Source organism: Pagrus major, chromosome 5 (genome assembly GCF_040436345.1).
Source record: "Pagrus major chromosome 5, Pma_NU_1.0".
In the NCBI taxonomy this organism is placed as follows: domain Eukaryota; kingdom Metazoa; phylum Chordata; class Actinopteri; order Spariformes; family Sparidae; genus Pagrus; species Pagrus major.
The window spans coordinates 17,472,535-17,484,555 of NC_133219.1; the positions used below are offsets into that span (position 1 = coordinate 17,472,535).

The 12,021-nt window shown below is 39.0% G+C and overlaps 1 protein-coding gene across 1 annotated transcript in view; it reads right to left on the reverse strand.

The window, feature by feature from the left end:
- Positions 1-11,175, reverse strand: part of antxr2a (ANTXR cell adhesion molecule 2a) — an 83,438-nt gene extending 72,263 nt beyond the window's left edge. Inside the window, exons 1-3 of the mRNA XM_073466852.1 lie at positions 10,645-11,175; positions 4,282-4,353; positions 706-777 (exon numbers count right to left, since the gene is read on the reverse strand). Coding sequence (XP_073322953.1) covers positions 706-777; positions 4,282-4,353; positions 10,645-10,817 — 317 coding nt within the window. The 5' untranslated portion in view covers positions 10,818-11,175. The remainder of the gene's footprint in view (positions 1-705; positions 778-4,281; positions 4,354-10,644) is intronic.
- Between the last annotated feature and the right edge of the window lie 846 nt (positions 11,176-12,021).

The following is a 12,021-nucleotide window of genomic DNA, read 5'->3' on the forward strand; positions in this document are numbered from 1 at the left end:
ATTACGCTCTGGTACCTTATTTACATACTGTATAGGTTTGATGATGGTGCACATAAGCACATAACTGATTTAATTTATCGTATGTAATGGAAATAAAGCACATACTTACATGCAAGACCAAATTTAAGTGGAATTATAATTCATTGCAATTTATATACTCTGTTTTTAGGGTGACTAACATCTGTCCAACTACTACAGATGAAAAAGGCATTTTGGCGAACTCCGGTACATATACAGCAATGTTTATTAATGTGCACTGTCCCTGTTAAATAAACCACAAAAATGCAGAATAATGATGAGGAAAATATCAGTTTAGTGTACCCAGTGTTGCATCCTTTTTACATTGGTGCAGCATATACATTATACCTTGACCTTAAAATTACTTAAGACACAATGTTTGTTGCTTTTCTCTTTTTTTGATACTGAATTAATGTGTATCCTACAAGTAAGTGATGGGAAATTGAGAGACACAACAATACCAATACATCTAAAAGGAAAAGCAAAGATACTTTCATCATTATACAGTATATTGTGAACATTTTCTTGAAAATCATTTTAGGGGCTGTTATTGTATAAACAAACTAGTCAGGAAGTTATTGTTGTCGGTGATATAAAAACAAAATGTAAAAACTGAGCAGGAGTAGAAAAAGTAGACACAACATTGTCATTAATTTATTACAGAGAGTTGATCTCAGAGTTCAGTACCTGTCTCCAGTCAGGGGCAGGAGGACTGTCGCTCTGGCTGAGAAAACGATGAATGACACTCTCATACTGGGGCTGATGAGAAAAACAAAAATGACATTAGGTTTCAGAAATATTGCATTTTTCATTCTTAAAATAAATGAGCACAGAACTATGACAATACTGTATACTATAATGTTGTAATATTTGTTCAGCTCTTCCTTAATGCATAAAATCATTACTTCTGCCCACTTTGTTATCCACCCACAGAGCGTGAGATGTAAAGTGCTCCTATATGACTGAGTATGTCTGGCAGTTTTATATAAAGCTTTAACATAAGTCCATGTCATTTAAGGAGAAAGAAGCATTAAGGGTTAACCAAACAGAAGGGGCTCTTTAATGTCAACTAATATTAGTGTGCAACCTAAAGCAGCTTCTGTGGGGCTGAAGGAAGTGATTAATCAATTCACAGACAGGAAACATGTTGTGGCAATGAGTCACACTCAAACACACACACATCCTGTCGGTAGCACTAATATATACTTTGTACCTGTGACTTTAAAAAGGGTGAGAACTAAAGCTGGACACTGTGATGTGTCTCTGACCACAGAGTGTGGCATCAGACTGAGGCTTCTCTGTACAACCTGTCCTGTTTACATTCAGTGTCCCTCTGTCATGTTACTGCACACTTGCCTTCTCACGAATATCAACACATTTTTTTGTAAACACCGCTGATTTCTGAGTCGATAAGCAGCTGAAATTTGTGAAAAATCAGCACAGAGATGATGAAAACGTACAACTCCCACTGTAAAAATGTCCCTGAAAACTTCCCTTCCTTGAGTTGATTATACAAACTCAATTACACATTCTTTATGCAAGTAAAAGCTGCAGCAACACATAGGAAAAATACTCCAATACTGGTAAAATTAAGTGATTTTAAATTTCTTTAAAAAGCAAAGCAAAAGTAACTAAATGTATTTTTTGATTTAGCAAAACAAGCCAATCTTCTCAAAAGGCATGTCTTAATTTCTTGCTTAACACAATGCAGTTGTATAACAACTCTGCCTATTCTAGATACAGACTGTAATGAGCAAAATTATGATTGAAATAAGGAGATAACTAATCAAAGAGTAAGGAACAGGATTAAGAAGCAGAACAAGCACTCAGGCCAGCTTTCAGTACATGATAGTTTAGTAGTATAAGGCTTTGTGCTACTGACACATTTCAATCAAAACTCAAAAAGTAATAACATTTGTAACCCAGCAGTAGTTCGAGTTAAAATGTTTTTCTTTACTATTTTTTTTCATATATGTTTGCTATCTAATATTGTCATCCTGTTTCTCCTTATCGTAATTGTACTCTTATCATTTCAGTCTTGGTCTGTTTGCATGATATCTAATATCTGTCCTGCTGAGGGATTCTTCCTCTGTTGCTCCTCATCAGGTTTCCTTGTTAAACCCTTTGAGGGAAATTTGTGATCTGCAATTTTGTGAATTGCAATTTCTGGCTGTATGAATAAATTCATCTTGACTTAATTCTGAGGATTTTCATGAATGCATGATGAACAGAAGGAGTAAACGCTCCTCTACAGATCAACTGAATGGTCTCTGGATAGCTTTAAAAGTCTCTGTATCATGAAGATGGAACAAGGCTTTTTTTTATTCCTGACACATCAGCCATATTTTATCTTTTTTTTTTTCACACCGAATATAAAATAAGGGGTTGGTGCCGATGCTGACCTTATAAAGCAGACTTTGTCACGGACCAATGTGATCAATACACATTAAATACATGTTAGTTTCTTTGTTGTTTATAAAAAGGTAACAGCGCAATGTGATAAACTCACTGCAAGAATATAACAATCATTTGCACAAGCCTATAAAGCAAATGTGTCACTACACAGAACAAGTGATGCACTGTTAGTGCTTTGCGTTAGCTTACACACAAAAGACTAATACCAATCATTTCTACACAGCGAGGTTTATACATTTTTATATTGAAAAATAAAAAGAGGTGGTATCAGAATTTGTATATGGAGAAACAAAGTAGAACCTTAATATCTCTTTTTAAAATCTTAAAGCTATAGGTGACCAGTAACTCTGGCCATCAGATAAATCTAAGTGAGAAAATAGTACAATAACCTCTTCTGAAATATAGAGGGAAAAAAATAGTCTCAAAGTACCAAATAAAGTCTTAAGGTACTGAAGTACAGGACTCGAGTGAACGCACTCAGTTACTTCCCACCTCTGTTACAAACACAAAGCACACGAATGCCATCCCACAGAGCGAGTCAAACTTCAGATAATTAAGCGCCCAAGTGTTTCCTTCAGAGATCCGAAGCCTTCAGAGCATAAGGAGAGGTGCTGATATTTCTCACCCACGTGACACATGGCCCAGTCGCGATCCTCCCCCGCAAACATAGCACAATCTTTAAAGCCACACGGCCAGATTTGGCAGGGAGCGGTAGCAGCCGTATACATCCACATCCTGTCTGCAACTTTCAGAGTGATATGTGGACTAAAAACTAACCACGCTCAAGTCACGGATGACAAATCGTGGGTGGTGACTTAACGTCGAACTTTAGGCTTTCAGTGGAGCTTATGACTGAGTATGTTAGCTCTTGAGCAGTGTTGAGATATTTTCTGTTTCTAAGAAAGTCTACAGATAAAGCAGCAGGGATGCCAGGGACATATCAGAGGGTGGTGGTGGGATTCTTTTCTTTCGAGGGATGTGTGGAGGGGGGGCTGATGAAGTAGTCCAGTTTGCTCCACATGGCGGAACAGAAGAGCTCTTGGTGAGCGAGCATTGTTTAGCAGATTGTCCTCGTCGCCTTCCAGTGTTCTTTTGCTTTACTGTACATTGTCTGCCTGTCAGCCGTTCTGTGGTGGAAGCAGGGGATAAGTGTGGAGCCGGACCCCCCCGGTGCAAATGGCCATTCTCACAGCCCAGAAGACTGCTCCTCTCTGCCACCCACTCCCACCTGGTGCCTTTGCTATTTTCTTCAACCAACCACTTCATTCTGGCTGGGTCGCTACCGTCTGTACTGTGCTGGCAGGCGCCGTTTGACTCAAACGTTATGCAAGCTGAACGTTTCAAGCCGGTTTCTCTGCTTTTCGTCTTTTTAATGAATTATGTGCAAAAAGGATGTCACTGATTTTGCAATTTTGATAGTTTGTAAAGCAGGTGGGAAGTGCTTTAAATCTGTGCAATGGGCTACAGCTAACGTTGCAGACTCTTAATTGCAGACATTTATTTGATAAAACAGCAATGAAAATGTTATAAAAATGTTAAATAAAAGGTGTTTTGTCAAAAAGACTACTATTTCCCCAACCAATTCTGTCAATGTAGATACCATTTTTTAAAAATGGTAAATATCTCTTCTTGAAGGAATCATTATTGTAATATTTAATACTTTTATTGCTTTATTATGTATTTTCACATTTCTCCGTGTTGCTGTCATCGTTAAATCATTACTCGCCCTTGCTCTGTGCAATATCAGCACGTCTAAATATTACTTATCTGAAAGCATTATGAAATCCTGAAACTTTTCAGGTTTGAAAAGAAAATGTATGATTTTGACCCTGGCAACTTTGTACTGACCTCACAAATCTGTCTGTAAGGTTCTTCACGAACGAGTAAATCTCGAACCAGTCAGCAGAGACACTTCCAGACCTGAAACGAGAAAACAACAGTCAGTTTGCAGCTCGTCAGCGGCAGCAGATTGTGTGCTGGGGAGTAAAATACTGTACAGTATTTGTGCTTTGTACCACAACCACAGTTGGACATTAACACCAGCCACATGCTGGATAATTGTGCCGATAAGTCTGTGTTCCATAGCAGCCGCTTCAGCTGTTACAACCCTCGAATGTTCACAGGAGTGCTGCCTTTCTACAAATCTAGTTGGCTGGGAGAGTTAGAATTTATTTTCCAACATTAAAAGGTAGCAAAATCATTAAAGTAAATAAACTTAATGAACAGGAAGTCGTTACACAGAGGGGGAGGTAAGTAAGTACAGTATTTATAGTACAGTTATAAGGAATGCGTGTCAATTCAAGTTCATTTGTAACCAGAGCTGCAACAATTAGTCGATCAAAAGAAAATCAGTTGCATATTATTTTAATATCAATAAATTAATCATTTCTGTCATCTACAAGAAAAAATGTCAAATATGAGGCTGGTTCAAGCTTCTTAAACGTAAGGATCTGCTTTTCCTTGTTATTTATGACAGTAAATGAAGTGTCTTTGGGTTTTGGACTGTTGGTTGGACAAAAGAAGCAATTTGAAGACATTGCTTAGGGCTCTGGGCAATCATGATGAGCATTTTTCATAATTTCTGAAATTTTAAAGACTAAACCATTAGTCAATTGGCAGATTAATCGATAATAAAAATAATAGTTAGTTCCAGCCCAGTCTGTAACACATGCATTCTCTCAGAGGGCTTGTTTGTTAACAGTACCAGTAGCTATGAACACCACCACGTTCCTTTAGAAGACAAGAAAGTCCTCAAATAAAAAAAGAGCATAAGTTAAGACAAGGATTGCCAGGTGTGCAATAGGAGCCATGGCAGGATAACACAAACACAATTACATCAAATTTAAATATATCCACATTTAATGTACTAAATTCAATGCAGGACTTTCCAAATAAGTTAAAGAGAAAAGATCAATAGAAAGTCTATTGAGGATGATGTACAATGAATTCATTAGTAAATCCATAGGTGCTAGAATTGTGAGACTTGGTTTCACTCTTAAGTCTTTCGTTCCCTTACTCATTTATATATGTGCAACTTTCCTTTTAATGTAGTTTTTGTTCTTTCCTGTCCTTCTGTTTTCTTCTATCATCCTTCTTTCCTTCCTTTTCTCAGCGTATGAAACTGGTAAAAGCAGGTTTCCCTTTGAGGTGTTGCCATTTTTATTTGAGTAAAAGCACTGAGGACTTCCTCCACCACTGTCTTGTCTCATTAAAACTAATTAAGACCCAGTAATTGTCACAAACGATGCATAAATTTTGCTGCGACCAAGGACAAACCAATGTTAGGTGGGTGTCAACCTGTAGCCCTTGGCCCTTCTCACCCCTCGATAAGTCAATCTGACCACAATGAACACAGTGAGTAAAATGTGCCCTTGATATAACGACAAAGAGGTAATTAAACCAATAATTACAATTCAATGTATGTGCGGAGAACATAAAACGGTAGAGTTTGACCATTAGGAGGCTCATTTTTCATGCCACCTTTCTCTCCTCCCCGCTGCCCAAAGACAAGGTCACACAGCGGAGGGAAGGCGTGACTGTGAGGGTGAAGAAAAGTTACACTGCACTCTGACAATATTTAAGTGTCAGCGGGTGATTAGCAGTGGTTAACTGTGGTTTAAGTGTTGGTGCGGCAGTTAAATTTAACGGCTCCAGAACACATCTGTATCATGTTGATGGTGCTAGTGATCAGCTGAGGCATTTTAGCTGTTCTGGCTTTTCTGGTTTTTCAAATTTCAATCTGTATTTCTATAAATTTCCATCCAACTAGGATCTCACTCTGTTGTGCAAAGGTCGCTATCATTGCTCATGCTGAATACCTAGATCTTTACCTGTTGGTTACAAATACACCAGGATCTAGAGAGGGGCAATAAACCAGTCTAAGTTATGTAGTGATAGTGATAAAAAGATTCTGTGATTTGCTGAGCATAATTTTACAATATACTTTAAATGTTTCCTTTTACAAAAGGACTTCAAGTCTACGTTACCAAGTTTTACCAAAGTTTTTCCTGTATCTTTACCCACAGGTACACCACACCCATAACTATTGGTTTATCATCTATACTGAACAATCATAGCTGATATTTTACTCATTGCCTTGTGATCGGGGGGCATGGAGAACATAATTATTGGATTTTTTCTGGAAAAGGTAAATAAACTCTGATGTAATGAACACTTAAGACTGAAATCATGTTATTAGATTACATATATCAAGATTTAATTGCGACCGGATTGGTCTGGGTGTGAAAAGTGCAAGCACCTCCCTTGTTTCCACCACTGAGCAAAGCCCTTAGATTGCAATTACAGCTCAGTGACCAGCACATCAGACTGGGGTTGTACTGGGCAGCTTCCAGGTGTGAATGTGTGTCACTGTGTGAGTGTGACCAGGGTGTTCCTGAGAAAGGGAGCTTGGCTCTCAGTGAAATTTCCCTGACTATAAAGCTTAGTGACACTAAGGGACATTTCCTTGAAAAGAGCCACCTGAGTGTTCAGGAAACCAAACAGAAAAGTTTTCATGTACTGTCCTCTGACTGAAACACCATCTCTAGGTGTTAGAACACCAAAATGGACGTGACTTTGTACAAAAACGTACAACAAATCTTGAAGTGGAAAACTGCTGACATCAGGACTTATCAAAGGAAATCCAACAGTGGAGTACTTTATCAGCAGGGACAAGTTAAACTTCCATAGAAGAGACGTGCAACTATTTGACACCCAGCAATCACTGCAGATTAAGCTTTTGTTTCACAAACATAACCCTGCATATGTAAACCAAAGAAACCCCTAACTCACAAATGTATACAAAAATGCAGAACAAACTACGATCGGTGCACTTGGTCAAACTTGTACCAATAATCTCAGTCATCATCCTGTAATTTAGATGAGGGTGGGGTAGTTTAAAAACGGGTCAGGGGAGCAATGTTTCAACTCAACGGCCCTGAGTAATGGCCCGTTTCCAGGCCGGGGGAGGACAGGATTAAAAACAGTTGCTATCAGACCTGTAAACTCTCCATAACATATTGGAGGCCTTTTTGCATGACGCTACAGCAGCGCTGCAAAGTTTTGCTGAACTGACTGAAGCTGGCTATGCAGTTTGTGTGTGTTTGATGTCTGAGGCAACACTGTGAGTGCAGAAAAGACACAGGAAGTGGTACATTCTTGCTAGTTTGCATCATTAACACACAACATTCAAGGCCTTCCCGAAGATGTTTATGGGCTGTGTTTTTGTGACAATAAATGACTCAAATGGTCATATGTTAAGGGGACATGACAGTGGTCCAATTCCTGCTAGCTGATACTCGAGGACGGATAATGGTTATTTCCATCTCCCTAAAGGTTGAAATGATGCAACCTCCAAAAAAACATGGTTGAACTTATTTATAAATGTATTCTGAAGAAGTAGTAAATGTCTTTGTTATTGTGAGGGAGGAAGAGATGACAAACCTCCATTCTTCCTTTTTCATGGTAACCCACTCACATTGTCAGCATTTCTCATGTACAGTAAGGAAACAAGAGATGTACAAACCTCATGATATGTGAAAAGCTTGTATGGTTAAGGCTTGGTTAACCTGGATGAATCTACTGGGTTAGTGTGGTCATGGTTAGCCTTGTGTGGCTCCCTGAGGTTTATCATCCTTCAATGTTACCACGGAGTATCACATGACTCCAGCCAATCAGAGACATGCCTCAGTTATCTATCAGGTCAGAGAAGTCAAAGGCCAGAACCAGATCCACCCAGGTTCATCCTGACCAGTTTCACCAAGGTTAAAATTTCCAAGTAAGGCACGAACATGCACACTTTGGTTCAACTTTGAGGGACTGTGCAAGTTTGTTTTGCAATTTCTTTTTTCTGACATTACTGCTGATTATTTTTCAAGAACATGATGTAATGTTATCAAACTTTTAAACAGGTTTTTTCCTACTTTCCCACCAGGCATTGTTTTAAACTAATTGCCAAAATCTTCGGAGACATTAACTGACTTTACTAATGCATTATCATAAATATCATGTCTGTTTTTATTTAGCCAAAGTTAGTGTAGCTACAGACTGATTTGAAAAATCTGTACTTAATAACAACACAACAATAACATCACTCTTACATAGTTGATTTGCATACTAAAATTTAATGAAATGAAACCAGTGGTTGCCTTGTTATTCAGGAACTGACAACACTGTGGAGGGAACAATATGGAAATAAGTTGGCTTTTGGTGTTTTTATTTTTTGTCATGCTGTGTTTCAAGAAATCCATTGTTTTTTACTTTGTTGTAGTTTGTCTTTGTACATCCGCATCCCTTACTGTGTTGCATCTGTCCTCTTTGTATTGCAAATTGCTTGTACTTTAGTGAAAAGACATTAATAGGTCAAACCTTTGAACCAGTCAGTAGTAAAGTGTACAGTATCTTGTAGTAAATGGGCTAAACATGCAAACTCAGTGGTCTGGTCTTTCCTGTGAAACATTCACCGCTGGAATCTACTCAGTACAACCACAGTATGTTGATGGGCACTCAGCAGCTCCACTGAAGCAAGCTGTAGCCACTGTACCAGCTGCCTTGCTCATGATGAGTGCCTCTGTGATAGCTGATGAGAAACAGGAGCCCAGTTTTAACCCCATTCAACATGTGCAGGAGATGTTACATTGAAATCTGTGACACAGAAGGGTCAACTACGGAAAGCAAAAACACACTGTGGACCAAATATTGACAGGTGAGGTGTTAAAGCTTCATACACAGACTGATACAATATGGCCATTACACCCTACTAGCACAGCTACACTTAAAGGGGCACTATGTCGTTTTGGAGAAGACATTAAAAATCTGAATTGGGTCCACCAAATATAAACAAAGCAACAGTATGAAATTGTGTTGTCCTTTAAAGTAAGTCTGTTTGCTCAGTTTATTCAGTCATGAAAACAAAGAGTGTTTATCTAAAAAAAAAAAAATCAGTCAATGAAGATCTTTCTCTTCTGATTAAAATGTCTCCCCTAAAACGACATAGTGAAACTTTAAATAGGATGTGGGCAACCAAACATTGCACCCATATGTGATTGTTGAACGTGCTTTCAAAACCATGGGTTTTTCAAGTTTTCCACAAGATTTTGGATCCTTTGGCTGCAGGAATGTGCACCAATTTAGCCTCAGCCCAACTCTGATGTTGGGTGATAAGGTCTGGCTCACAGTTGGCATTCCAGTTCATCCCAAAGGTATCAGATGGGGCTGAAGTCAACTTGAGTTCCACAACAAACTGGGAAAAGCATTTCTTAATGGGACTGGCTTTTAGGGGTAGATGGATTATTGGCCCTGGCCAATTATCAGGGCCGATATTCAGTGTTTTCCAATTATCTGTAAAATTTACTAATTTAAAAATGTGCTACTTAATGTCCTGCCCACAACAATATCTGATTGGTTAGACGCCACAATTAAGAGCCTATCAACAGTGAATAATCTGAATCTGCAAAGTAACTAAAATTATCAAATAAATGTAGTGGAGAGGAAGCATCGAGTAGCAGAAAATGAAAATACTTGCATCAAGTACGTGAGAATTGTATTTAAAAACAATATTTGAGTAAATTGTACTACTTGTTCATTCCATCACTGGTTGTTTGAAAGAGTCAAATGGGTTTGCAAATGAATATCAGTCCCAAATATCTGTTTTCAGATTGATTTCTAATAATCGGTATCGCAACTGAAAAAGCCATATTGGTAATCGTTATCACAACTGGTATCGGTATCGCAACTGAAAAAGCCATATTGGTCGACCCCTGGCTTTGTGTCCTTATGTTGACATGGGAAAGAGCTTTCCCTAAACAACTGGCATCATAGTCTTGAATAACACTGCAGAACTGTAGTCCCCTGTATTGAAAGTATGTGGACACTCTGTCCACATTGTTGCCATATGTGGTGAGGAGTGTCCACATACTTTTGTCCGGATTTGTTACCCGACATAAAACTATGGTGGCACCATTTTCGGTGGCAGCTACCAAACTGCAGTTTGTGATGATACAGAAACGTGTGCAGTGGCACTGTCTGAACCAGGTCACAGAAAGCGGTGTCACACCTGCGACCGCGCTCACCCCCTTCCCCGCCACACCAGCAACAGTTTATAAGATAAAAGGTAAAGAGTGTTGCAATGACATCATTTCAGTGTTTAGCTTCAATAAGAGGGGACAGTGGTCTGAAACAAAAGCTGACGAACTTGTTTTTCTCCTCACTTACTTGTCTAAAACAAAGTAGAGGTCGTAGGCTCCGTGACAGGATGCTTCCTCTGCCCAGCAAGATGAAGCAAACAGCCCCAGGAGGACGACAGCGACCGCCGCCGAGGTCCAGCGACTCTTTCCGTGGAAAAGTTCACCCTCCGGGGCGAAGTAACGTGACAACTTTTGCAACATTTTTTCCACACACAAAAAAAACTTTAAAAACGACAATAAATAACTTTCAGGCGGTTTCACGTTGCGTAGAGTCCGTTGAATGCGACGTGCTCATCCCGCAGTGTGAGCAGCTACATGTCAAGAGTTCCTCCAAAACAACCAAGTTAACTGTTTGACCTGCGAAATATAGGAAATCACCGCGCCTACGTCACCAGCTGTGCTGTTTCTTCATCATCTTGACTCACTGTTCACTCACTCACATCCTCAATAAAAACCAACCTGGCTCCTGAGCTCACAGCGATCCTCATTGACAGATAATCTAAATCTCAGCTAACAATAAACTTCACCGTGCTGAAGTACACACTGAGAAAAGTTAGGGGTGCCTTCAAGAGCTCCTTGAGAGCTCGTACTTCTGAGAGCCGCAGGCGTGACTTGTTTTTGGGTTGTTTTTTTTTACCACAGTTGTTAATGATTATAAAATGACTGTAATATGAGTCATAACACTTGGATGGGTTACTGTTTCGTATTATAAGAGTGCACTGACACAGGGGCTTAATGCTGCCTCATTTAACTAGAAAGAAGAGGATATTGTTTTTTTATTAAACGTGTAACCAATGTGTTATAAGGTGGCAGAGAAGTGAAAAAGATGCAATAATTATAGCCTAACTGCAGTTTGGTAGTAATTTCAGGTACTCCATTTTTACTGAATCAACAAAAACCTAATATAAGAATATATTCTTATAAAAAATAGCGCTGATACAAGTGTCAAATCCCTGATGTACTATAGTGTAGATAGCATTTTTTGTTAGAATTAAGTTCAATTGCTGTATTTTATGTAATTCAATTTAATTTAATCTATAGCAATGAATAACTGACATCAGAAAAATGTACTTGAATAGGGTTAGAGTGTGCTGATATTGATTAAGTGCAGCAGATAAGAAATACAAATGTGTATATCCATATTTTCACCCTGAATTTAGGCTATCTAGATGGTCTGATAAGTATCTAATACAATCCTCAACGGGACCAGTTGTCATTAGAAGGGGCATATACGGCATCAGCCACCATATGCTGCACCGACTTAGCCATCTCGCTGCCTCCAGCCCCTTCACCAAGCTCAATCCCTCAGTTTTTAATATGGCTGTCTCTCATGTCCCTTAACGTCTCACCAAGGTAGCGACAATTGTCTGACTATTCAAGTTCAAGTTTCACTCCGACCTTTCCG